General features: G+C 42.8%; 1 protein-coding gene across 2 annotated transcripts in view; it reads right to left on the reverse strand.

The window, feature by feature from the left end:
- The window catches only part of SLC6A1 (solute carrier family 6 member 1), a 151,294-nt gene that overhangs the window by 33,228 nt on the left and 90,109 nt on the right, over positions 1–27,957 (reverse strand). For both annotated transcript variants that reach the window (XM_075183180.1, XM_075183179.1), the window contains exons 7-10: positions 20,529–20,663; positions 20,345–20,448; positions 11,392–11,516; positions 10,867–10,979 (exon numbers count right to left, since the gene is read on the reverse strand). In XM_075183180.1, coding sequence (XP_075039281.1) covers positions 10,867–10,979; positions 11,392–11,516; positions 20,345–20,448; positions 20,529–20,663 — 477 coding nt within the window. The remainder of the gene's footprint in view (positions 1–10,866; positions 10,980–11,391; positions 11,517–20,344; positions 20,449–20,528; positions 20,664–27,957) is intronic.

Here is a 27,957-nt window from a genome sequence, read left to right on the forward strand (position 1 = left end):
TAACACTGCTGTGCTTATGGCTGCTCCTATCAAGTCGAGTCAGGGCATTTGTATACAATATGCGTTATTTGCCTATTCTCTCCAGTGTGGAGGGAACATAGAACAGGCCTCTTTTTACACTAAAAAGTGACAGATTACTCTAAGTTACAAGTTACACTAATTAAGGAAAATGTCATTGTTTTTATATCAGCTATACAGCATAGGGATACACTTTTTAAGAACTAATAATATATTCAAGGTTGAAAAAAGTATATTTTAAAAATGATCCAGGACACCTAGTCGAATCTCTGGACCTGCCCCCTGATGCCTGGTAGAAAACCTTCTAATGGGCAAAGCAATTACAGATATATTGAAAAAAAAAAAAAAAGTATACTGTAAATATAATTTGCATATTAGGCTCATATAAATATTAAGTTTATTAACTGGACCATGAGTTTCCACTCTAGTTTACAGATAAACCAACAACTAAAGTTTTTGCTATTGATTTCAGTTATGTCTTGACTATATCATACTACTCAACAGTCGATATTTTGGCAGGAGCGTTCAGATTTGTGGACCCCTGAATGGTGTGGAATTGCAATAATATAGGCATGATTTAGGCAGATATGGGCTTGGTTTGGATGGATCATGGAATCTGATTCCTATGTCCTGATTTTGATAGATATCTCCGAAACGCATCAGTTGCACACCCAAAAAATAATTTCCGAAACACACCAGGGGGTAAATGTATCAAGCTGAGAGTTTTCCGGCGGGTTTGAAAAGTGGAGATGTTGCCTTTAGCAACCAATCAGATTCTAGCTGTCATTTTGTAGAATGTTCTAAATAAATGATAGCTACAATCTGATTAGTTTTACAAACCCGCCGGAAAACTCTCAGCGTGATACATTAACCCCCAGATGCACATTTTGTTATCTTAGGAAACACACGCGATGAACCCCTAAAAACACCTTTTGCTCTGGCGAGGCTCAAAAGTCTGCTCAGCACAACTTAAGCTCAACACCTCTTTAGCCACACTCTCCATAAACTGAAAGTGTGCCTTGATGTACAGAGAAGCAGGAAATTTATTTGTGGCTTAAATAAATAATGCGGGGAGGGGGGGTGTATGGGGACATTAGCACTCTCTTTACTACATGTGTCTCTTTTTCTGTGTGTTAAGCTTTTTATTACATTACTTGGAGTACACCTAGAAATACACTTCTGTTATATGATCATGGAAAGGAATTCATGAGACTTATGACCATTATGTGAAAATAGTGAAAAAATAGACACATTATCAAATAAAGTTTAATTGAATAAACTCCACAAAATACTGATTCACCACTTAATTAACTAATAACATGTAAAAAAATGCTACCTAGATGTGCACCTAACACAAACAATTCTACATCACTTCCATTCCAGTGTGGGTCGATACAGAGGCAGACCTACTCTAATTCCTCTCCCTGTACACTTTTTTCTGGATAGCATCCAAGGAGAGACCCCCAGTGTGAAGATACTGGGTTTTCTGGCCCAATGCTAGCCACTTCACTCTGGCTGGCTACCCACAGGTGACTTCCTATGTCAGGGAAGTCTACCCAGTACCTTCTAGGGTTCATATAGTCACTCAGGCAAATGCAGTTAGAAATGTACAACAGTACATTTAATGTCATACAATAAATTATTATGTACACACAGTAAGTAAATGCCAGGCAGGTTTACCACATCATATGTCCCTTACCCAACTAGCTTACGGAGTTACCGTCACCTGGATGTCTAGACTTGACGATCCATTGATCTCTTTCAGCTGCATATGTAGACTAGTAGAGAATGACAACTCAAAACCAGATCTTGCACCTTTCATGAATGAAATCCCAGAATGAACACCACCTTCCCTCCTGGAGTGGCTCCTTATATCTAGGGTCAAATTTCCACAGTGTTTTCCCCTCCCTAGACAAACCCCTGGGTCTAATCTTCTTAACCATTGGTCAGTGCTGGACTAGGGGGTGTTGAAGAGGGCATTGAAGATGAGCTGTCCTTCCACAGAACCGCCCCTGCTAGATGGCTTGTCTGGAATAGTCTTCTAAGATCAATGGACATTAAATAGATTAGCCACACCAGTATCTTTCAACCTGATCCCTACCCATAACCCCCTGGCTTCACTTTACAGACTGTGAATAACAACCTCACTGCCACATCATCAATATACAATACACAATATACATATTTACAATGAGCTACAATGTCCCCTTAGCCTCATGTAATTAGACAATGCAGTTGTAGTGTGGTGAGCTGGGGAATAAAAAGTACTTGCTATAATACAAATTTTGTGAGAAACATGAAACAGAATGGTTAGTGTTATCACACTCGTTTTCGTCACATAACCTCCCCCACTTTGTTAGCCCTTGTTCCCCAGTGGCTCCCTTGCCCCAGGTAAACTTTTCTCCCCCAAGTCCAAAGTCTCTGGCCTGCTGTGGTTTCTCCTGGGTCTGATGGTAAAGGCAGACAACAGTACACAGTTCCTCAATCACCCACCAGGGTACCATGGCTGCAGGCATATCATCCCACCCAGCTGGAGTGGGGGTTTATGCTGCCCTGTGTCATAAGATGAGACAACAATAAAATGGGCCACTCCGGTGCACACAACCGGTTGTAGTCCAACATCCCTTGGATGCCTTGTCCACCCTTAAATGCCCAACTGCAAATAGTCCCTTGGCCTGCCCTCTGTTTCTGTAGACCATACTTCCCTCTCCCACATATTCGAGTGAAAACTGGCAAGTGGCAGGCAAACTTTCTGGCTCCATGCCCGTTTGTTTCTGGCAAAGATCCACTCCCCCAAACACTCAAGGGACAACTGCCCAGTGGCAGGCAAACATGGTAGCTCCATTAATTCTTTGCTGCTGGGGAATCCTCTGTCCCCCTCCCAAATCACTTGTATGCATGTTGGTGTGCATCTCCCCTCCCCCGCTACCACATCCAACTGTTGCACTACTTCCCTCGCCTCTGGCGCATCAGGGTAGTGTGAATCCTCATTGGACCCAGACTTGTCCTCCTGGCAGCAAACCAGAGTGGAGGGTCCAGTGCAGGCCTCTGGTATGGGGTCCTGGGTTCCCAGATTTGGAGTTGGAGTGCGATGCTTCAAAGCTTGTGGGGCTGGTGAATCTTTCTGTGCTGGTGCCCTCTCAGACACCCACTCAGTCAATATCTCCTCATCTGCCTATTCTGCATAGGGAAAGGTGTAGGAGTAGTTTTCCCAGGGCCCTATGGTAGTGGCCCCTGACATGACAATTATTTTATCATCTCCCATTAATTCTGTCATACACTCTGTAATCATGATTTCTGCTGAGATCATATGTTGAGCAAGTTTATGTTTCTCTTTTGTCACAATTGTGTATAGCTGAACATCATTTGCACTGGAGAGCACACATGCGATATCCTGCGTTACTTCATTAGCTAAAACATTTTCAGATGCAACAGGGGTGGATAACTGGCCTTTTCTGCAATTCTGTTCTAACTCAGACACAGTCTCAGGTGCCAATAACACTGGCAAATTATCAGAAGATGCTACTACATGGTACTTACTTGGTAGCTCTTTTCCATCTAAGTCACCAAATGGGAGGACTTCCCCTAATTCTTTCTAAGTAGTCAGAGGTACAACATCCTCATCAATTAGTTCTTCTTCAGTCTCCCCCAAGATAGTAGCTTGGGCAGTGTATAATCCACTGGGATGGATCCCCCCCTGATTAACAAACTGAGCAGCCATTTTTTTTTAGAGTGTGGTAAAAGATATTGCAATTGACATTTTTCAGTATTCAATCGATAACACTGATCCTGCCACATTTCAGTGTCAGTAAGTCTTGGTCGCCATACCTCATCCTCTGTTTCTTCAAAACTGTGTTGCAGACATTGCATTTGTTCCCAGAGAGGTATGTGGGGACCTAAAGTGAACATCCATTTCCTATAGACACTGAAGGCATTGATGGCTTTCTCCTGATCTTTTAAAAGACGTTTGAGGATATCCCTGTGCATGCAGTACAGGTAAGGTACACCCCGGATCTGACATTCCACTACCAGCTCCTCCCTACTCATTGTCTCTAGTGGATCTGTAGAATCTGCTAATGTGACAGATTCTATTAGTACATTTGCAGGGAATTCATCAGGCATGTCCCTGTGCTATAACAGTCCATTTCTGTCTTGTTTGTACTGTTGATTATTGTTGCAATTGGATTTTCCCTTGGCCAGATTCTGCATAGTGTAAACAACTTCATTTGTAAAATCATCCCATTCTGGTTCATCCCAAAAATTCCAGGCACTCGCTTCCTCTTTCAACATTAGGAACACATGCAACAGGTTCTCCAATTTCTCCAGTAGACTGGCTCCTTTCAAACATAATAATCTTTGGGCACTCCTCATTCCAATAATCCAAAATGTGCTGCATTGTGGTGGGGTGGTGCAACACATCCATATCCACATCCTGCAGACACTTCCACAGTCCTTCATCCCAGTACACCTTTCTCCTGGTTGTACTGGACTGCTTCATCCCTTCCTTTTGGAACTTTTTTTCCAAGAGCTCCCACCCATTTTACTTCTAGGGATCACATCACTGTGATTTCCCCTCTTTGATTCTCTGTTCCATTTTCCTCTCTCCACTGGTGGGGTGCACCTCCCCTTATCAAATCGGCACTTAGGCGGCATCTTCCCTCGCCTAAAGCCCACAACGCTTTTCGTGACACTTTCTACCTTAAAGCCTTTAGGAGTACGTTCAGGATAATGTAATAACTGGTTTCTAGTGCTAACTGCTTTGCAGAGCCCTGAATGCATCACAATACAGTTCCTATGCTGCTCTACCCAGAGAGGACCTGGGACTGAGTGACCCCACTGCTTGCCACCAAAAATGTGAAGATACTGGGTTTTCTAGCCCAATGCTACCCACTTCACTCTGGCTGACTACCCACATGTGCCTTCCTATGCCAGGGAATTCTACCCAGTACCTTCTAGGATTTGTATAGTTACTCAGGCAAATGCAGTTAGAAAAGTACAACAGTACATTTATTGTCATACAGACAACACTAGATTATTATGTACACACAGTAAATAAATGCCAGGCAGGTTTGCAACATAATCTGTCCTTTACCCCACTAGTTTAAGGAGTTACAGTCACCTGGCTGTCCAGACTTGATGACCCATGGATCTCGCTCAGCTGCATATGTAGACTCTAGTAGAGAACGACAACTCAAAACCAGATCTTGCACCTTTCATGAATGAAATCCCAAAATGAACACCACCTCACCCCCATGGTTTGGCTCCTTATATCTAGGGTCAAATTTCCATAGTGTTTCCCCTCCCCAGGCAAACCCCTGGGTCTATTCTTCTTAACCATTGGTCAGTGCTGAACTAGGAGGGGGGGGGTTGGAGAGGGCAGTGAATGAAGATGAGCTGTCCTTCCACAGAACCTCCCCTGCTAGATTGCCTGTCTGGAATAGTCTTCTGAGACTAATGGACACCAATTCATTTAGCGCCGCCAGTATCTTTCAACCTGATCCCTACCCATAACCCCCTGGCTTCACTTTACAGACAATGAATAACAATGTACCTGCCACATCATCAATATACAATACACAATATACATATTTACACTGAGCAACAATGTCCCCTTACCCACATGTAATTAGACAATGCAGTTGTAGTCTGGTGAGCTGGAGAACAACAGCAAGGACTATAAAAAGTACTTGCTATAATCCACATTATGTGAGAAATGAGAAACGGAATGGTTAGTGTTATCACACTCGTTTCGTCACACCCAGTAACACAGTATCCCCTAAGATTCTCTTTATCCATATGGGACCACTACACATGCACTTAAACATTTGTCAATAACCCAAGCACGTCGACCCCATTATGGATTAACCCAGCTTTCTATCCCTTGGGTAAGACTCTTAGGGCTAGATTTACTAAGCTGCGGGTTTGAAAAAGTGGGGATGTTGCCTATAGCAACCAATCAGATAGTAGCTTTCATTTATTTAGTACCTTATGCAAAATGACAGCTAGAATCTGATTGGTTTCCATAGGCAACATCCCCACTTTCTAAAACCCACAGCGTAGTAAATCTAGCTTAGGGTTTGATCTCTACTTTTTATAAATTTTTGGTGGTGTATAGTCAAACACAGAAAGACCCTGTCAGATCCCATATTAGTACAGTCCCTGATCTGTACTGCTGCTTTAACAGCTCTTAACACCACTGTTTGCACGCAGGGGTCAGTGTTTGAGATCATGCCTCTTTCTCAACATGGCATGGCTGCTCCACTGCTTATGATAATTGTAGGTGTTTTAGATGTGACTCTTTCCCATGTTCAGACGTCACTGATTGGCGACCAAATTTCCGTATAAAAGGGCGGGCTGAGCATCAGCAAACTCACAGATTATTGAGCTGGTCTCTGTGAACCAGCATTATGGATCCTGTTACCTATCCGGTTGCTTTCCTGTAGTTTGACTGTTGGCTTTGGATCCCTGGCTATTCCCAGGACTTGTTATTGCTTGAGTCCTCAAAATCCCTTTCTATACTTTAAAGGTACAGTTCCCCACTTTCCCAAAGACTGTTCCTGTGCATTCTTCCCATTAGAATCTACTAACCCAGAATATACAGCACCAATACTTAAATCCTGACAAAATAAACTGGCCAAAAAGTGGATTCCACAGGAGCCAATATCTCAGAACCATCTTTAATCCAAATCATACAATAAATGTAGGCACAAATTAATCCTATGCAAGATAAGTTGTTTAAACTCCAGTCAACTAGTGCTGGGCTAGTTCCTGCAGGACCTCCTCTGATTCCACTATGAGCACCTCCTTATTGAGCATCACTGGAGCCTGAACAACAACTGACTATGCCTGAGAAGTTTTTAGCTCAATTCCATATCAAATTCTATTTGAAGTCATGCACTTACTCAGCAGACTAGCTGAAGTAGAGATGATAGTCACGCTTCTATATTAAGATGCCCTAGCAAAAGAAATCTCTTATCTGGGATGATGAGATTCCTGCAAGCTTTTGGAACAGCCTTCTACGATACTCAGGGGCGGGCTGGCCCGGGGGGCATCGGTCCCCCGGGCCGCTCAGTTTATCTATTGTTAGGGCCGGCCGCCCAGCTCCCCCTGCTACACTATAACCTAATTATTACCGGCGGCCGCATCACATGACGGCCGCCGGTAATAATGTCATGTGACGCGCCCGCCTCAGCGCACACGCGGACGCGTCACATGACACGTGATGCGGCCGCGTCATTGATGACGCGGCCGCATCAAGTGTCATGTGACGCGGCCACCGGGCTGCATCTTGCCAGCCCGCGCCTGACGATACTCCCTGTAGTGCAACAGCCAAGGTTTCTCTAACCCGGTTATTACAAGATTATAGATCAGTGGTAGTCTCAATCGGCTCCATTCCCATACTAAATGGGTCAACGAGCATAACACTCAACTAGAAATCTTCTTTTAGGATGACCTTCACATAAATTAACAGAATGTTATATTGCTCCTTTCAAAAATCATAAAGAAAATCTTTTCTGTAAATGTTGAATTCCATTTATCAAATTCCAAGCAACCAAAACATACAGTTCCCTTTGTTCCTACTGAAACCCACACATCCTTCTTTTTTTATGACTACTTTGTGGAACATATACAGTAATTTGTGGAACATATCTTGGACTCCTGCAAGTCAAAGCCCAGCTCCAATACATTGTTAAGTGGAAAGGCTAATTTCTGGCTGAAAGATCCTGGGAACCTGCAGTCATGCTCCATGACTAATTGCTGATTTTCACTATGGCCATCCAGGTAAACCTGGTGCACCTTGCGGTAGCCATCGAAGGAGGGGATTGTGTTAGTACAGTTCACTGTTTGAGATCACAAGTGTTTTCCAACAAGGTGTGACCGCTTTGCTGCTGCTGGCACATTGTTTCCCTCACTATATGAGACTGCCAGGTGGTGGACTCATTCTGCATCCATTTTCTATAATTCCCTCTGGCTCTGGAGGCCTGACTAGTTCCCCATTTTTCCAAAGACTGCTCCTATGCGATTCTGCCATTGGAAACCATCAAACCAATATTCGCAACACCAGTACTTAAATCTTAATAGGAGAGGGAGAGGGAGGGAGAGAGAGAAAGAGAGAGAAAGTTTGCCTATACAAACTGCTCCTCTGTAATTGCAGTCTACACCAACATAAATCTACATGCATTTGTACAAACTGAGGCACACATTGGATCCATATATATATTTGTACTGTATTTGCCATTATGCCTTTTCTAAATGTTTTCCTTGCACTGTTATTGAAAAATAACAGACTATGAGCTTATAGACATTTTTTAAATCCAAAAACATATCATTATAACCAGATACAAATAAAATTTGATATGCGTGAAGTGCATATTTACATATATATGTTGGGATCTGTGTTTTATCTGTGTTATGTATAAGTCATCTGTGACACCATGTCATGGTGCAATCATTGTGTTGAGGCTTGCGTATGTGCACACATTGTGGAGAGGTTAATGGACAATAAGCTGTGGCGCTGTTATAAACCAAGCTAGAACTATATGTACCAGCAAGCTACAACTCTGGCAAAAGTTTATGTAAGCACTGTTGTACTATAGGTCTCAGAATGTTTTGATAACATCCTACTCTAGTGGAAAATGTTAGGCTTTAGTAAAGCTTATTAGTGTATTAGTTTGGTACATTTAGAAGCTACTTCCATACTGTAACGGGGCAACTAAAGATACATTTGTAGCTTTTAATTGAAAATATTATATTATTCAGAACAGCTGTAAATAATTCTGTTGACTATAACTATTCACATAAAGGGGGGGATTCTATTGGCCGCGTACCTGCCGAAAGTAATGGTAATGGAGAGCAGGCAACGTTAATACGGTAATTTTAAGCCAGATTTCTGCTTGTGGCTCCCTGAGGGGAGAGCAAAAATCAGCATTAAAAAATGACCACACTAACAGTAATAGAGTGCACTATTACCATAGTAACGGTAATAGTGTGCAGGGCTTGTTATTTTCGACAGTAGCGCAGACAATTTAATTCCCCCCAACATGTGTTTTTAAAATCCTGCGTTATTCAGTGCAAAGTGTTAACTCACAGCACTCCGTGACATTACTCATTTTATCAGTTTATTGCTAGTCAAAAAAATGTACTAATCTAAGGGGCCATGGAAAAATTAAGAAATGACAAATTAGATACATTGGGAACATTTGTGAAAACTGGAAAAAATTGGTGCAATTATTCAATCATATTCTGTCATTTTTCTAGTATAGGCAAAGGAAATCACTTACTGGTTGATACAGGTTAAAGCACCTATTCTTTATACTAGTTTCATAAATATTTTATTCAATTTCTGAGTGTAATCCTCCAAACTCCCTGTCAAGCTGGTTTTTGTATCTACCCATCGCCTGAGCCCTGCACATATTTAACAAGAAATAATACAGTAATTTGGTGAATTTATATTACAATCAAATACCAATTTGGCTGCAAGGATTTGTCCAGCCTTGCTTAAAATTCATCTTTAACGCTTTTAGATTTATGATTACATAGCATGTTTTCCAAGTTGAGACAGTAGAGACAGGAACCTCGCTACATTCATTCTCTGTATGTAGCTATAAAGAGGGCTAATGAATTAGGGGATTACATGTTCTTAAAACACAGTGAACAAATGTGAGTATAAATATAAACTGATTAGGACAAGTACTGTAAGCAACCAAGGACAACATGTGCAATCAGTGATGATGATTAATGGGAAATGTCATATTTTTTTGCTACCAGGCAAAATTTGACTTCTCGCAAACAAAAGTAAAAACATAGTTTTTGTACATATACTGTAGATTCCAGCATTCCTAAGTATTTATACCCAAACAGGTTCATTTTACCAGTGAGTCATTTACAATGACTGCATATTTCAATAAAGCTTCATGATAACTATATAAACTGTAGTCATTATTATATAAATTATATTTTTTTCACTGATCATCTCTCCAAGTCCTAAGGCGTATAGCGACCTACATTCTTCGTATGACTTGACAACTATTCAGCAAATGACCATAGCACTCATCAAACAGAAAGCTAAGACTCCTGTGTGCTTCATACTGTATATTAGACAACGGCATGGTCACTTTGGAATATAAGAGCATGGCTTACAGTTTTATAAAGACTGTTCAAGATCTATGCAAGCTTCCATGACAAAATCTTTAGCGATTCTAATCTAATCGCATTGCATTTTATGTGACTGCTTAGTAAACAGAAAAAAATATGGGATAACATTCCCCTAATGTAAATTGTAAGGATATGAGAAATCACCAAAAAGTTCACCAGGCCAAGTGTTTTCAATTCAGGTCATGAAGAGGCCATGGTGACTGCTAATAGCCATAATAATTTAAAGTAATTGGTGCGCTGTTCCTTATAATACACGTTTTCCTAATGAACTCACTGTATATACAGATTTTATTTATAGGAGTATTTGCATATATTAGCATCACATTGTTTATATACTTATTGCTATTATTATTTCTCACCAATAAATCAATATTATAGTTCTACAAAATTAAAATTTCACAGCGATACAAACTATTCTAGCTATAACAAAGTTTTCCCCTATTTATTAGAATATCTGGCACCATGGATTTTATACAATGATAAAACTACCTATGGCAAAGATTGTACATCTCACTGTGGACTTATGTAGTGTTTAACAATGACAATTCCTGTTTTTCAAATACTGTCACCTAGAAGAACCTATACATTACATGGGTAGTTCTTCCCTTCCATTTCCTTTCCTTCTCTTCCCTTCCCTTCCCTTCCCCACCCTTCCCAACCTTTCTCCCCTTTAAAAAAATAATAATAATTTACCTGACTATCGATCCCAAGCATCAGCAGCATAGAGAAGAAGAGTATAGCCCACAGGGGAGAAATAGGCAGTTGTGTGACAGCTTCCGGATAAGCTAAAAATGCTAATCCTGGTCCTGCAAAGTGGGGAAAATGGTCTTGTATTATTCAATGAATTATTCAATTTAGTACACAATTTTCGAACAGCTAGTTAGAAAGAAAAAAAAGATGTGTGTCTGTGTGTGCCACAATTGTAACAGCGGTAGCAATGTCACCAGAGCCCATAGGGCAATGAGGCTACATCTGTGATCCCAATACATTACAGAGAAGTCGTTCTTTCTATGTTATGTGACTGTGAAAGTACCTTTCAAAATACAGATTTACGTGTGATGACACCACTGTACACTGGTTAAAAATTAGTACTGAAAAGTATCCAATATCTGCCAACAAAGGACCATCACCCCCTAATTATAATGTGATATTTTCTCTGTGTAGTTGTAGAGAACCTAGTAATTGTTACAACTGGAGAAACAGCAATACGATTTGTACCTGAAGCTGCAACTTGCGCTATTGGTCTTTTAGTCACATGCGCCATGAATCCAACAATGGAGAAGATGACAAAACCAGCAAACATACTTGTGCCAGAATTAATGCCACAGACAATGATTGAGTCTCTAGAAAAGAGAAATTCATGGTTTGCTACAGATACAATACAGACACAATAGATCATTAATATGCATTTTATTTTATTAATATTCTGTAGGGTTTTGGGCTGACTCAATAATAACATTTTGGCATACTGATTATTATTTGCTTTCATTCTCCTATATTCCTAGCTGTCCCACACTGTTTTAAAATGGCTGGATGTGGAGAAGACGCAGATATCCCTGCACTTGTGTGATCATCATCATCATATTTGTAAGGTTCCACATAACTCTGTAGAGCTTGGACAGTCAGAATTACAATTCAAACAAGTACAGATGAGGTGATTGAATGAGGTGCAGATGTGAAAATATAGGATAAAGAGAGCCCTGATTGTGAGAGCTTAGAGTTTAGAGAGAGAGGACAATGCTGAGACAATAGGAGTTAATGCAACACAGAGACTGGAGGTTATAGAACATGCAGAGGTGGAAGTATCAGATGGGGGTAATATAGGCTATAATGAAGAATTTATTTTTGAGAGAGCACTTAAAAGATTGAAGGTTGAGAGAGAGTCTGGCCAGGTATGGAAGGGAGTTTAATAAGTAGGAATGAGCACGGGATAAGACTTGAAGGTGGGAGTGAGAGGTGGTTACCAGAGAGGAGCAGAGGCAAACGTTAGAAGCAGATCACAACGGACAGAAGGAAGTGTATTTCGGGATGAGGTCAGAGATGTATGAAGGTGAGGAGTTTGTGAAGGCTCTGAAGGCGAGGTTAAGAAGCTTGATTTAAATTCTGGAGGAAAAAGTGAACCACAGCAGGCATTTGCAGAGTTGTGCAGCAGATGTGGAGCAACGAGAGAGGTAAAACAGTACCAGTGCTGCATTTAGGATGGATTGTAGAGGGGAAAGAGAGGTGAGGTTAAAGCCACATAGTAAGAGGTTGCAGTAGTCACGCCAGGAGATAAAGAGAGAATGGATAAGGACATTTTATATTATCGTGCATGAGAAAAGGTCGAATTCTGGCAATGTTTAAGGAGGAGAGGATAAAACAGAACAAGGGACTTGATGTGAGGAGTTAAGGTGAGTGCAGAGTCTCTCAAAGGAGCAGGTTTAGATAACATGGGAGATAGTGATATAGGGAATACTGTTTTGAACATTTTGAGCTTTAAGTAGTATTGGGACATTCAGGTGGAGGTGGCAGTGTTGCAATTGGGCACATGGGATAAGAGGCAAAGAGAGGTCAGTGGAGAAGAGAAAAATTTGTGTGTCAACAAGATAGACGTGGTAGTGGAGGCCGAAAAAATGTATAAGTTCAACGAGAGAAGAGCCTTGAGGTACCGCAACAAATAGAGGTTCAAGGTTGAGTAGTAGGGAGAAGTGAGCCTTTGAGTTAGCCATGAGTAGATCATTGATCACTTAGTGAGGGCAATCTCGGTGTTGTAGAGGGTGGAAGCCTGATTGCAGAGGGTTGAGGAGAGAGTGAGTGGAAAGAAAATGAGTCAGGGGATTTTATGCATGGTGCTCAAGAAGTTTGGAAGCAAAGGAGAGAAGAGAAATGGGATGATAACTGGAGAGAGAGGTAGAGTTGAGAGATGTTTTCTTTAGGATAGGAGTTTTGAAGAATGAAGAGAAGGTGGCAGTGGGGGTTGGGTACTGAACAGCGAACATGACTACCGCGACAAAACTTACCCCAACATCTTCACAGCGAATCTCGGAACCCCGACATGCCGGTAATATTGATTGTTAAAAAACTGACTTGCAATCAATGCGACTATTTAACATGCTGCCAGTACAGAATGATGTGACTTTGAACGCCAGCGGTATTATTGTTGTTGTTATTATTGTTAAGGGTGCAATGGAAGGAGGTGGTGGCTGTATATTATAGAAGATTTCATAACAACATTGTACAGGCGCAGCTTCCTTCCATTGCACCCTTAAAACCAACAATAATAGTGCCGGCGTTCAAAGTAGAGATGGTCACTGACCACCGTGTTTTGGTTTTATATTCGGTTTTGGATCTGGATTATCGTCATGTTTTGGTTTTGGTTTTGCAAAACCGCCCTTGCGTGTTTTGGTTTTGGTTTTGTTTGGTTTTGTTTTGCTATTTTTGAAAAAAATACAATTTTTTTTGGTCTAAAATAACCTAATTTAGTTCTCCACCAGTTTCTTAGATAAGCGAGGTAATTCTAAAGCTAATAAATTATGAAAAAAACTGTTTAATCCCTGGTAGGCCGTCCTTAATTCGAACACTTGTCTGCAATATATACAGACAAACCTGGTTGTCTACCTCCTCCATCTTTGATTATTGGCAATGTAGCCATTGTCTTTGGGTGTATATTACACCCTCCACTTGTAGTTGAATATAAAAAAAGTGGCCTGAACAGACTGTGGAACTAGAAAATCGAATATACAAAGAAATGGACAAAGGCAGTTTGGTATCTGTCTGCATCAGATCCCCTCTCCACTAGGAGTAAAATAGAAAACTATTCAGCTGTTATATAATCTAGAATATAAATAGAAATTGAGAAATGCAATTTGGTATCTGTCTGCATCATAATCACCAACATCCTTATTAGCGCCCTCGTCACCTCCACAAATCTCCCCCTCATCCAAAGTGGCATCCTCAATTTGTGTATCGCTGGCTACACTCGGGCTGTTCAGGTACACATCAGCAGAACTGCTGAAAAGGCCCTTCTTTATGGGTACACTAACAGAATGCTCACGATTAGACATACCACTGTTGGATGGACTCTCCACAGGGATTTGTGTCATTTGTGAATCAGAGCAAACATTATCCTCTAATGCCTTACTGTTATCTTGCAGCTCGGCTTTGACGCGTAACAGTAGTTGTGCACCAATTGTAGGCTCGGTAACTTTTTGGGATCTGCCACTAACAGCCAAAGGTGAAGGCCTCATTCTCTCTTTGCCAATGCGTGTGTAGAATGGCATGTTGGCAACACAGTAAAAAAAAAATTGTTTTTGGTTTTTGGACTGATTTCGAAACACTGTGTAGATTGACATCGCCTTGCCCAGATGACATACTGGGAACACTAACATCAGGACTGGTGACAGAACCTGGTTGCTCATTCTGCTCATATGTGGACTGCTTTGAATCCATTCTCAACCCAAAGCACTTGTAGTGCTAAAAATTATTTGGTAGATACTGCTGAGAGATGGTAATTTTGACAGCCAGAAATATTTATGCACAATTATGGGGGACACCCCAAAAGCACTGGAGAGTGCTAAAAAGTATTTGGTAGATACTGCTGACAGATAGTAATTTTCACAGCCAGAAATATTTATGCACAATTATGGGGGACACCCCAAAAGCACTGGGGAGTGCTAAAAAGTATTTAGTAGATACTGCTGACAGGTAGTAATTTTCACAGCCAGAAATATTTATGCACAATTATGGGGGACACCTCAAAAGCACTGGGGAGTGCTAAAAAGTATTTGGTAGATACTGCTGACAGATAGTAATTTTCACAGCCAGAAATATTTATGCACAATTATGGGGGACACCCCAAAAGCACTGGGGAGTGCTAAAAAGTATTTGGTAGATACTGCTGACAGATAGTAATTTTCGCAGCCAGAAATCTTTAGGCACAATTATTGGGGACACCCCAAAAGCACTGGGGGCTGCCAAATATTGAAAAAAAAAAAAATCCACTATCCTCCTCTCTTCTCTAGCGATTTTTGTTAGCACAATTGGAATCAGAATATTGTATTCTCTGTCCCTGCTTTAATCAGCCTGTGACTACACCCTGCTCTCTCCCTCTGTCAAATGGCGATGGATTGCTGTGGACGCGTGTATTTATAAGCTTGAAGTATCGCGAGAACCAAGCCCCGAGATCCGATGACGTCACGATGACGTTCGGCCTCGATTTGGATTCGGAGCGGGCGGGAGAGTACCGAGCTACTCGGCTCTGTACTCGGATACCCAAAGTTTGGGTGGGTTCAGTTCTCGGGGAACCGGATCCGCCCATCTCTAGTTCAAAGTCACATCATCCTGTGCTGGTAGCATGTTAAATAGTTCCATTGATTGCAAGTCAGTTTTTTCAACAATGAATATTAACAGAATGTCGGGGTTCCAAGATTCGCTGTGAAGATGTCGGGGTAGTCATGCTTGGGAGCATGACTACCACTGGGCAGTAGAGAGGGCAGGCAAGTATTGTGGGTGATGGTGTGGAGGAGTTACAGGTTGAGGGGGAAGAAGAAGAGAGGAGTGTGGAAACCTTGATTTCAGGAACAGGAGAGAAAGATCTAAGAGGGCAAGTATGTTATTGGAGGAGAACATGGGTGTGTGGTGATGGATCTGGCGAAAAGAGATTTCTTGATGGATGTTGTGAATTTTGCCTTTGAATTAGGTGGCAATGTTATAAGCAGTGTGGGGAAAAGGGCAGTGTGGCATGGCTTGGCAGAGAAGCAAGTTGACAGTGGTAAAGTGGCAACAGGTGTTGGTCAACTGGGTGGATATTTGTAAGATAAAGTATGTTTGATGGTGAGAGAGGGCAGTATAGTAATAAGACAGGATAAATTTGTAATGGAGGAAGTCTAGTTTGGAGAAAGACTTTTTCCACTGGCACAGGGGTGCTTTTGTAGATTTTGGGTCTGTTTGGAGTGCCAGGGTAAGGCGGTGGTGAGTGTATTGTAGACTGAGACTATGGCATTAGAGCAGAACAGGGTTGAAATAGGCGAGAACAGGGTTGAAATAGGCGAGATGAGTGAATCAGCTGTAAAGGCCATATGTGCGCACAGATTTGGTTGCAGGTGGGGCTGCAGGAGACAATTAATACCTATACAGTTGCATTTCCAGAATTCGCACATATCTCACACAAGACACTGCAATAACCTTAATTCATGCACTTATCTCCCGCATTGACTATTGCAATTCCCTCCTTACTGGCCTTCCCAAAAACAGACTCAAACCCCTACAATCTATTTTGCACGCTGCGGCAAGATTGATTTTCTTTGCAAATCGTTATTCCTCTGTTGAATCACTCTGTATGTCTCTACACTGGTTGCCTGTTTTCTACCAAATCCAATATAAAATACTCTTACTAACCTACAAGGCCATCAATAAAGCTGCACCAACATACATCTCCTCTCTTGTCACAAAATATCTCCCAACTCGGCAACTCCGCTCTGCACAAGATCTGCATCTCACATCCACACTCATTACATCCTCCCATTCCCGATTACAGGACTTTTTCCGGGCTGCACCCACTCTATGGAATTCTCTCCCTCGCACAATAAGACTCTCCTCTAGTCTACAAGCTTTCAAGTGTTCTCTGAAAATCCACCTCTTCAGACAAACTTATAATATTCCTCAACCACCCTCTTAACCTCACTACATTTCCCTATTACCGCCTGTTATACAACTACCCCTTGACCAACATTGTTGTGTGACAGAATCATTTAGCTTATGAGTCACTTTTACCTTTGCAGTTTGGCTGGGCCGACTGCAAATGTAGACTTAACCTCATGTGTCAAACTCCCATTGTCCAATAGATTGTAAGCTTGCGAGCAGGGCCTTCTCACCTTTTTGTCTGTTTTACCCAGTTTGCTTATTAGTTTACTATGTTTGTCCCCAATTGTAAAGCGCTACGGAATATGTTGGCGCTATTTAAATAAATGATGATGATGATGATTATTACTTCTTTCTTTCTGCTACTTATTCCTCTCCTTATGCAACCAAGCATCCGACTTGCCTTCCTCATTGCTTTGTCACATTGCTTATCTGCCTTTAAGTCACCTGAAATAGTAACTCCTAGATCCCCTTCCTCTTCAGTAGTTTCTATTATAGTGCCATTAATACTATATTTAGCCTTTGATTTTTTGAGACTTAAGTCCATGATTTTGCATTTTTTGGCATTAAACTTTAGTTGTCACTCTTGTGACAATTCCTCTAGTCTACCTAGATCATCAATCATTTGTTTTACCCTCCTGGTGTGTCTACCCTGTTGCATATCTTTGTGTCATACTTTCCCTTCAATACCATTTGCAATGTCACCAATAAAGATATTAAAAAGCACTGGTCCAAGTACAGATCCTTGGGGTACTCCACTGGTACCGTTTCCCTCCTGTGAATGCACTCCATTTACTATAATTCAGTTTTCTATCCTGCAACCAAGATCTTATCCATTCAACAATCTTAGAATCCAATCCCAAGCTTTCAAGTTTATTTAATAGTCTGCGATGTGGGACAGTGTCAAAAACCTTACTGAAATCCAGATAAGCTACATCTATGGCCCCCCTTCATCTATTACTTTAGTTACCCAGTCAAAAAAAAGCAATAAGATTTGTTTGACACGATCTCCACCCAGTAAATCCATGGTGTTTAGGATCCTGTAAGTTACTGGATTTGAGATATTCTACAACTGTTTTTTTTTTAAGAGTGTTTCATCAATTTCCCTACTACGTAAGTCTCACTAGTCTTTAGTTGCTCGCCTCTTCCTTGCTTCCACTTTTATGCAGTGGGACTACATTTGCTCTTTTCCAGTCCTCTAGAATTACTCCTGCAGCTTGTGACTGATTTAATAATTCTGTTAATGGTGTTACCAGCACCCCTTTAAGCTCTTTTAGTATTCTTGGATGCATCCCATCTGGCCCCATTAATTTATCCACTTTCAGTTTTGAGAGTTCCGTTAGGACCTTCTCCTATGTAAATGTACTTGTACCTATCTAATTTTTATGAGTATACTTGCAACTTAACTGTGGACCCTTCCCCTCTTTTTCTGTAGTGAACACTGAGCAAAAATAATTATTAAGATGATCTGCTATTTCCTCTTCTCCCTCAAAAAGACTCTGACTCCTTCTCCTTTCACTTATATACCTTAAAAAAATGCCCCCTTTACCTACTGACTGGGCCATTTTCTCTTCAGGATGTGCCTTTGCCCATCTGATTATTTGCTGTCTAAGAAGATACACCTCTATGTCTTCAATATTCTGGCTCTGCTTATATTTCCTAAAAGTCTTTTTTTTTTGCTTTCACTATATATTGCGTCCTTGAGGGATGCTCCCTTCAAGGAATTCAGAATGTCCCTACTTGCAAAAGACCCCTCCCAGTTCACATCAGGTAGATTAAAGTCTTCCATGATTATTACCTCTCCTTTTAATGCCATTTTATTGATGTACTGCAATAAGTTCCTGTCCAGTTCCTCTTACTGACCTAGTGGTCTACAGATTACCCCTGTACGAAGAATAGCCTTGTCTCCTGTTTCTATGGTAACCCAAAGGGCCTCAGTTTTTCTTGAATTCTTTGTACTAAAGTAGTATTTATGGTTTTTTTGCACATAAATTGCTACCCCTCCTCCAATTCTTCCCATTCTGCCCTTCCTAAATAAAGTATATCCCGGTATAGCTCTGTCCCAGTCCTGATTTTCATTGCACCATGACTCTAATAGCCACAATATACAGATCATCCCTTGTCATTAAAGCAATTAGTTCTGGGATTTATGCTATTCTTATCTTCTATGTTTATCTCTCTCTCTCTGTTTATTTTGTTTTGATCTGCGTTGTCTTCTGTTACTGTGGATATGTTTCCTGTTCCATTAGCCTGCAGAAAAGATACCTCTTGGTTGGGGAAGCAGATTGTTTTATTCCGGTTTAGTTCACTACCCCCATCTGCTAGTTTAAGATGTGTCAAAGGGTGGAAAACATTTTTCAATAAAGACAAGGAAATTGTAGGAGTGAGGGAAGAATAAGTCATGAATGAATGCAATTTTGTTGCAGTCAGATCATGTATTCCAGAGTGCACAGGAAAATGGGGGGGATGTAAAAGAGGAGAGATGAGAATTAGGTTGGAATTATTAGGAGAGTGCGAAATTTTGTGGTGGGAGAAATAATGTCAGCAGATAGAGAGGATTGTTTCGGGATTGGGGGAAATGTCACCCGTGACCAGAAGGAGGGTGGGAAACAAAACCAGGGAGACAAAGAGATATAAGTGGGTGAAAGGGTGGCTGTAGTTAGTTTAGGCTAGACAGTGATGATGGTTCTGGGAGCAGAGCAGTTGAAGTTGTAGACAGGGGAAGTAATACAGGAATGGTAGATCTGAGATGTTTTAGAGAGGGTAGGAAGAGGTAAGGAGGAGGATGGTTAGAAAATGTGTGCATAGAAGGGTGCTGAATGGTATTAGATAATTACCATAGAGTTATTAGTCTGGAAGCAACTTGTCCAGTTGGCAATTGATCATGAATCAAATCAATGCAGCATGGTGGCCTAGTGGTTAGCACATCTGCCTCACAGTGCTGGGGTCATGAGTTCAATTCCCAACCATGGCCTTATCTGTGTGGAGTTTGCATGTTCTCCCCGTGTTTGCGTGGGTTTCCTCCGGGTGCTCCGGTTTTCTCCCACACTCCAAAAAACATACTGGTAGGTCAATTAGCTGCTAACAAATTGACCCTAGTCTGTGGGTCTGTCTGTGTTAGGGAATTTAGACTGTAAGCTCCAATGGGGCAGGGACTGATGTGAATGAGTTCTCTGTACAGCGCTGCGGAATTAGTTGCGCTATATAAATAAATGGTGAAGATGAAATCAATAATTTTTAAGGTGTGCAGATCAGATCATAAGAATGCTCACACAAGTACAGAATATATCAGTGACCTGTCCATGTGATTTATGTTAAAGAGGACAGTGTTGCATATCAGGGGCAATGTCATGATGTGAGAATGGAAATGGAAGTCACAGAGAGTGCCCAAACAACATTGTATAGTGATGTAAATGATTGTGGTATCAAATGCACATCTGTATTAAATGAAGTTCAGACATTTAACTGAGTGACAATTGCTCATGTTATGTATGTAACAAAATATTAAAATTAATTTCAGACTCAGTTAATGACTATGGTAATATCTACTTGCCTGTAAACATTATTGTGGAATGAGTTATAACTTCCAAGGGCAATTAATGATCCAAGTCCCAACCCATAGGAGAAGAAGATCTGGGTAGCTGCATCCAGCCACACCTACACCCAGAATGAAAAGAGTTGTTAAAATCACAGTGAAATACAGCTGAGGAAACACATCACAATATGATTTGTTTTACCTCAGAATCAGATAGCTTGCTCCAATCTGGAGTAATATAAAATAAAATTCCATCCACTGCTCCGGGCAGGGTCACGCCTCGGAAAAACAAAATTACCAACATGATGTATGGATAAGTGGCCGAGAAATAGACTACCTGAGGAGAGACAAACATACAGTATATTAATTGTCCCTTTTTAAAGACTATTTATATCAACTACAAATGTATGCCATTGCTTTTTTTACTGATTATATATGCAACCACTTAGCTAAATAAAAACCGAGCAATGATTGCAGTCATATTTTTTTCCCAGAAAAATTATTGAGATTAGACACATGATTTCAATAAATAAAAAAAATGTATATAAAAATGTAAATGAAGGTATAGTCATATATTTAACAATACATTTCAGCACTGATTCCTATAATATGTATGTAGAGCATGGGCAGATTATGCTACAGGGACATAGGGCATGTCCCATTTGGCTGGTTCAACTGCTCTGAGAGTCCCTCCTCCAGATTTTATTGCTGCTCCAGCATTCCGGAGCTACGGCTTCTGGAATCCTTGTTTAATAGTGTTAGACAGCCAAATAGATCTGGGGGGACATGAGAGGCATAGGAAGCCGCAAGGTCTCTGATTGGGATTTCCCATTGGACTTCCATACGACTAGTATAGCGTACCTGCTATCGTTGGCACTACTCGGAGGAAGGCGCGGAGTCCAACGTGCCCCTGGTGTTCACCAGGGACCCCCGCAAGGAGGTATGGACTTGGCTGCAGGAAACACGCAGGTCGCGGTCCTTCCACGAGTCAGATAGCGAAGCACGAGAGGGATATCAGACAGGCGGGTTCAGCAATGATGCGGGTAATGCAGGTACACAAGGAGAATTCAAACGGGGTGTGAGTCAAGCCGGGTCGATAACGTTCTGACAGCGAGGTACAAAGGGAGATCCAAAGGGGTAGTCAAGGCAATCCGGGTCACAATGGTCACAGGCAAACGGCAATAAACTGGAGGAAGGCAAGGGTCAGGAAACAGATAGACACAGGAACACTGGAACGCTGGAGGACAGGAAAGGACCTGAAACTCTGGCACAGGAGGTGAGGTTAGAGGGACTTAAATAGGGCTGCTAACCAATGCCCTCAGCACTAGTGGTGCTGTAATAGCTGTAGCGCCGTAGCGCTAGTCATTAGGCAGCGCCGTAGCGCTCTCTTCCTGCAGCGTCCCGTTGCCTAGCAACGGGGACGCTTCTGGGTCTGGGCTGGCCGGCCGGGCGGAAGGGGAAATGACGCGTCTGGTTGCTAGGCAACCAGACGTTCTTGTGTGGACGGGCGGGCGGCCGCCGAGCGGCGCCTGACAGTATGCCCTCCTCCTTCTCCCCTTGTTTGGAGGAATCTCTTAAGTAACTGAGGAGCGTGAAGGTCCGGTTTATCCACCCAAGATCTTTCTTCCGGGCCAAATCCCTTCCAGTGCACAAGGAACTGTTGTTGCCCGTAGCGAATGCGGACATCCAGGATCCGGCTGATCTCAAACTCTGTTCCAGAGGAGGTTTGAACCGGAGGAGGTCGAGATGGAGGTACAAAGAACCTGTTAAGCACCAATGGCCGGAGTAGGGACACGTGAAAAGTATTATGACATCGTAAAGAAGCCGGTAGCTTTAGTTTAACACACACTGGATTAATAACTTGTGAGATGATGTAAGGACCAATAAAATGTGGAGCCATTTTCATAGATGGTACTTTGAGTTTTAAGTCTTTAGTGGAAAGCCATACTTGATCCCCTACCTTCAATAGGGGAGTAGCCCTACGGTGGCGATCTGCAAAGATCTTATGGTGCTGTGATGCCTTTTGTAGAGCTGCTTTGCTTGTGGCCCAAATGATAGAGAATTCTCGATAAAGTGAGTCCACCGCTGGAACAGAGGAGGAAGAATTGGGAAATGGATCTGGGATAATAGGATGCATCCCGGTCACAATAAAGAATGGAGAAAACCCGGTAGATTCATGGACATGGTGATTGTGTGAGAATTCTGCCCAGGGAAGGAATTGTGACCATCTGCTTTGATTATCAGCGGTAAAGCAACGGAGAAAAGTCTCTAAATCCTGGTTGATCCGCTCGGTCTGACCATTGGTCTGGGGGTGATATCCCGATGAGAATTTTAACTCCGTACCCAGTTTTTTACAGAAAGCCCTCCAGAACCGGGAGATGAATTGCACTCCCCTGTCAGAGATAATTTCCTTAGGGCAGCCATGAAGTCTGAAGATCTCCTTGATAAATGTGTCGGCTAAGTGACTGGCTGAAGGTAGACCTGAAAGAGGAATAAAATGCACCATTTTAGAAAATCGGTCAATGACAACCCAGATAGTATTGAATCCAGAACTGCAGGGAAGGTCAGTAATAAAATCCATGGCTATACTCTCCCAGGGAGCATCCGGCGTAGGTAGGGGCTGGAGCAACCCAGCAGGAACCTTCCTGGAAGTTTTGTGTTGGGCACAAATGGTACATGCTGCAATAAAGTCCCGTATATCAGCGCGTATGGTAGGCCATCAGAACCGACGGCAGAGAAGGAATGTGGTCTTCTTTATGCCCGCGTGACCCGCGATACGGGACGAATGGGCCCAACGCAACACCTTGAGTCATAATTGTGGTTCCACAAATGATCGTCCTGTGGGCGGAGCATCCTTCACCGTATTGGTAATAGCAATGATGTTCGAAGGGTCAATAATGCAATGAGGAATTGATGGGTTCAGGCGGTCTGTATCATCAAAAGAACGAGATAGAGCGTCTGCCCGCCCATTCTTAGCACCTGGACAGAAGGTAAGAATCATGTTGAAGCGAGCAAAGAATGATGCCCAGCGGGCCTGCCGAGGATTCAGACAGCGAGCTTCCCGAATGAATGTCAAATTTCGGTGGTCTGTAAAGATGGTAACTGGATATAGGGCTCCCTCTAATAGGTGCCGCCATTCCTCCAAGGCTGCTTTAATAGCGAGAAGCTCCTTGTCTCCGATTCCGTAATTAATCTCGTTGGGAAGAAATCGTCTGGAGAAGAACCCGCATGGAGAGTGGGTACCTGAAGGTGTCTTTTGGAATAACACGGCTCCAATGCCTATTGAAGAGGCGTCCACCTCCACAAAGAAAGGTCGCTGTTGATCCGGCTGAGAGAGCACAGAGGCAGAGGAAAAGGCTTTCTTCAGAATAGTGAAGGCAGAAACAGCTTCTGGAGACCATATCTTAGGATTGGCAGATCTCCTAGTTAATGCTGTAATTGGAGCAATGATGGAAGAGAAATCTTGGATGAACTGTCGATAATAATTGGCGAATCCAATGAATCTTTGGATACTTTTAAGACTCTGCGGTTGAGGCCAATTCAAGATGGATGACACCTTGGTGGGATCCATCTGTAACCCGGAGCCGGACACAATGAACCCAAGGAAGGACACTTGGAGAACTTCAAAAACACATTTTTCCAATTTGCAATAAAGATGATATTTGCGCAGTCTTCGTAAGACCTCCCTCACTTGTTCTTGATGAGAACTCAAGTCTTTAGAAAACACTAGAATGTCGTCTAGATAAACGACTACGGAGGTGTACAATAGATCTTGAAAGATGTCGTTAACGAAATTCTGGAAGATGGCGGGGGCATTGCAAAGACCGAAGGGCATTACCAGGTATTCAAAATGCCCATCCCTCGTATTGAAGGCGGTCTTCCACTCGTCACCCTTCTTTATACGAATGAGGTTGTAGGCCCCTCGTAGGTCTAATTTAGTAAACACTTGAGCCCCGCTGATTCTGTCAAATAGGTCAGAGATAAGAGGTAACGGGTACCGATTCTTGATGGTAATACGATTCAGGGGTCTATAGTCAATGCATGGGCGCAGGGACCCGTCTTTTTTTTTGACAAAGAAGAATCCAGCCCCAGCAGGAGAGGTAGACTTGCGAATAAAACCGCGTTCCAGATTCTCCTTGATATATTGGGACATTGCCAGGGTCTCTGGGCGAGAAAGGGGATACGTTCGCCCCTTGGGTATAGGTTGATCGGGAAGCAAAGTGATGGAACAATCCCAGGGCCGATGGGGAGGTAATAACTCGGCCTCCGTTTTACTGAATACATCTTGGAAGTCAGTGTATGCAGCTGGAAGGCTAACTTCCGTAACCTTGGACTGAGCAACAACTTGGGAATCAGGAGGCAGAACACTAGATAGACATCTATGATGACATTCTGTACCCCAACGAGTAACCTGAGCTCGGTCCCAATCCATCTGCGGAGAGTGTCTTCGTAGCCATGGAAGCCCCAAGATAATGGGATTGATGGATTTTGGCAACACCAACAACTGAATCATCTCGCTATGGAGGGCTCCAACCATTAACCGAATAGGTGAAGTGATGTAGGAGATAGAGCCACTGCTGACACGGTTCCCATCTACTGCTGTTAACGATAATGGTTGAGGCAAGGGGAGAGTTGGAATTTGAAGCCCAGCAATGAGAGTGGCAGAAATGAAGTTCCCGGAGGAGCCAGAATCCACAAAGGCCGTGGTGGAGAAGGGACCTCTAGGGGTGCTCAGGGTGACTGCCATAAGAAGCTCAGGGGTGTTTTTTGAGTAGGGAGCAACTGTGGATACTCCTAAACCGGCCTCCCTGCTACCGTTTAGGAGGACGGGTTTCCCGGTTTCTTAGGACAGACCTTGAGAACATGTCCGGAATCGCCACAGTAAAGGCAGAGACGCTGCCTGAAGCGCCTCTCTCTTTCTTCTGGGGATAAACGGGACCGTCCTACTTGCATGGGTTCATCCATAGGCAAAACTGGGTTTTGAAATTGAGGAGCCAGACGAGGAACCACCCGCTTAGAGACAGGACGTTCCTGGGTGCGTTCTTGATAACGTAGGTCTACTTTAATGCATAGTGCAATTAGGGTATCAAGATCAGAGGGGAGATCCCGAGAAATTAGTTCGTCCTTAATACGGTCGATTAGACCTTGCCAAAAAGTTGCGACCAGCGCCTCGTTGTTCCATTTCAGCTCTGACGCTAAGGTCCGGAACTGGATGGCATATTGCCCAACAGATAAGTTGCCTTGACGCAGGTTCAGCAAGCTGGTGGCCGCAGAGGCTACTCTCCCAGGGTCATCGAAGACTCTCCTGAAAGCTTCAATAAAGGAGGCGGTGTTATTAAGAAGAGGGTCTCCATTTTCCCACAAAGGCGAAGCCCAGGCTAGTGCTTGACCACTCAGGAGGGAGATCATAAACGCCACCTTCGTTCGCTCTGAAGGAAATGCTCCTGCATTGCACTCAAACTGGATGGAGCACTGGTTCAAGAAACCCCTGCATTTCTTGGGATCTCCATCGTATTTTTCAGGTGTGGGGATACGCATGCCAGAAGTTGCAGTGGATACCGTAACCACACTGGCGGACGCCCCTGGGGCGGTGGTAATGGCAGGAGCAGCAGGCAGGGAGCCTTGTAAGGCATCGAAGCGTGTAGCGATACCTTGAACACATTGTAGGAGATGTGCTTGGGCTGCTTCTTGCTGTTCTACTCGCTGAGCCAAATGAATGAGAAGGTCCCGGGCTGAGGGTTCCCCCGTTCCTTCGGTAGTCATCGCCAGAGTTTACTGTCATGACTAGTATAGCGTACCTGCTATCGTTGGCACTACTCGGAGGAAGGCGCGGAGTCTAACGTGCCCCTGGTGTTCACCAGGGACCCCCGCAAGGAGGTATGGACTTGGCTGCAGGAAACACGCAGGTCGCGGTCCTTCCACGAGTCAGATAGCGAAGCACGAGAGGGATATCAGACAGGCGGGTTCAGCAATGATGCGGGTAATGCAGGTACACAAGGAGAATTCAAACGGGGTGTGAGTCAAGCCGGGTCGATAACGTTCTGACAGCGAGGTACAAAGGGAGATCCAAAGGGGTAGTCAAGGCAATCCGGGTCACAATGGTCACAGGCAAACGGCAATAAACTGGAGGAAGGCAAGGGTCAGGAAACAGATAGACACAGGAACACTGGAACGCTGGAGGACAGGAAAGGACCTGAAACTCTGGCACAGGAGGTGAGGTTAGAGGGACTTAAATAGGGCTGCTAACCAATGCCCTCAGCACTAGTGGTGCTGTAATAGCTGTAGCGCCGTAGCGCTAGTCATTAGGCAGCGCCGTAGCGCTCTCTTCCTGCAGCGTCCCGTTGCCTAGCAACGGGGACGCTTCTGGGTCTGGGCTGGCCGGCCGGGCGGAAGGGGAAATGACGCGTCTGGTTGCTAGGCAACCAGACGTTCTTGTGTGGACGGGCGGGCGGCCGCCGAGCGGCGCCTGACAGCCACATTCCTTATAGACTGCTCAAGTAGAACCAGCTTTTTCTGGTGCCATAGCACCGTGTGTATATCCCATGGCTCAGCGAATGGAAAGGAGCATACCAATTAATTTTAACATGAACTGAGAGTGCTCCTTTAATAAGCCAAGTGGCCAGTCTCACAGTAAGCTCCTAAGCCAAATATTTGATATAATCCACAACTGAACTAAAGTAATAGGCTTAAGAATATTTTGCATCTATATTGTACAGGACTATATTCTATCAATGGCTTTATGATTCAATCGATAATACTATCAACATCTGTTCTATTTCTATGGGGCATATTCAATTGTTGGCGTTTTCCGCCGCGGAAAAAGTATTCCCGTTATTACGGTAATATCCCGTTATTACGGTAAAAAAAGTATTCCCGTTATTACAGTAAAAGAAGTATTCCCGTTAATACGGCACTAAGCCGGATTTCAGCTCGCAGCTCCCTGAGCCGCGAGCTGAAATCCAGCGTGAAATGTACCGTAATAACGGTATTTACGTGCACTATTACTATTGGTATAACGCTGGGCCAAAATTTGACACAGGGAGCCTGTTCTTGAACTTCCACTGGATGGATCTGGATGAAATCTTAGCTGGTAATTATTTTTTAAATGTTGACAGTAACATCCAACTCATTGAAAACTGAATAACTTGCAGATTTAAACCTGGGCAATGCCAGGTACATCAGCTAGTAACCACTAAAATTGCAAATAATTTGTTCTAAGACACTGACACAACAGACATTGCCATAATATTACAGAGATTACAAAACATTTTAGCTAAAGAATATGAGTATACAGCTACCACTCTCAGACTTATTGGAATGTGGAAAACTATTGATGAACATTGTTAATCTTTGAGTTGTTCTCTTAATAATAGCAAGAAGTTAATGGAATTATAGAATCAATATTATTTGCAATATATCCCAATTTCAGGGAACTACTTCATTGCATATAAGTTCTACGTACAAAGGGTCTGATTCATTAGGGCACACAAAACAAACGTAAATTGTGCTTTTTTTTTAGAATGCACATAACTTGGGCATATAAACGTCCGTATTCAGCTATAAGCGGATCTGAACAAACATCTCTTGTTGAATACAGGTCTAGGTACGCTGTACTCTGACGCACAAAATAA

Source organism: Mixophyes fleayi, chromosome 8, assembly GCF_038048845.1.
Source record: "Mixophyes fleayi isolate aMixFle1 chromosome 8, aMixFle1.hap1, whole genome shotgun sequence".
In the NCBI taxonomy this organism is placed as follows: Eukaryota; Metazoa; Chordata; class Amphibia; order Anura; family Limnodynastidae; genus Mixophyes; species Mixophyes fleayi.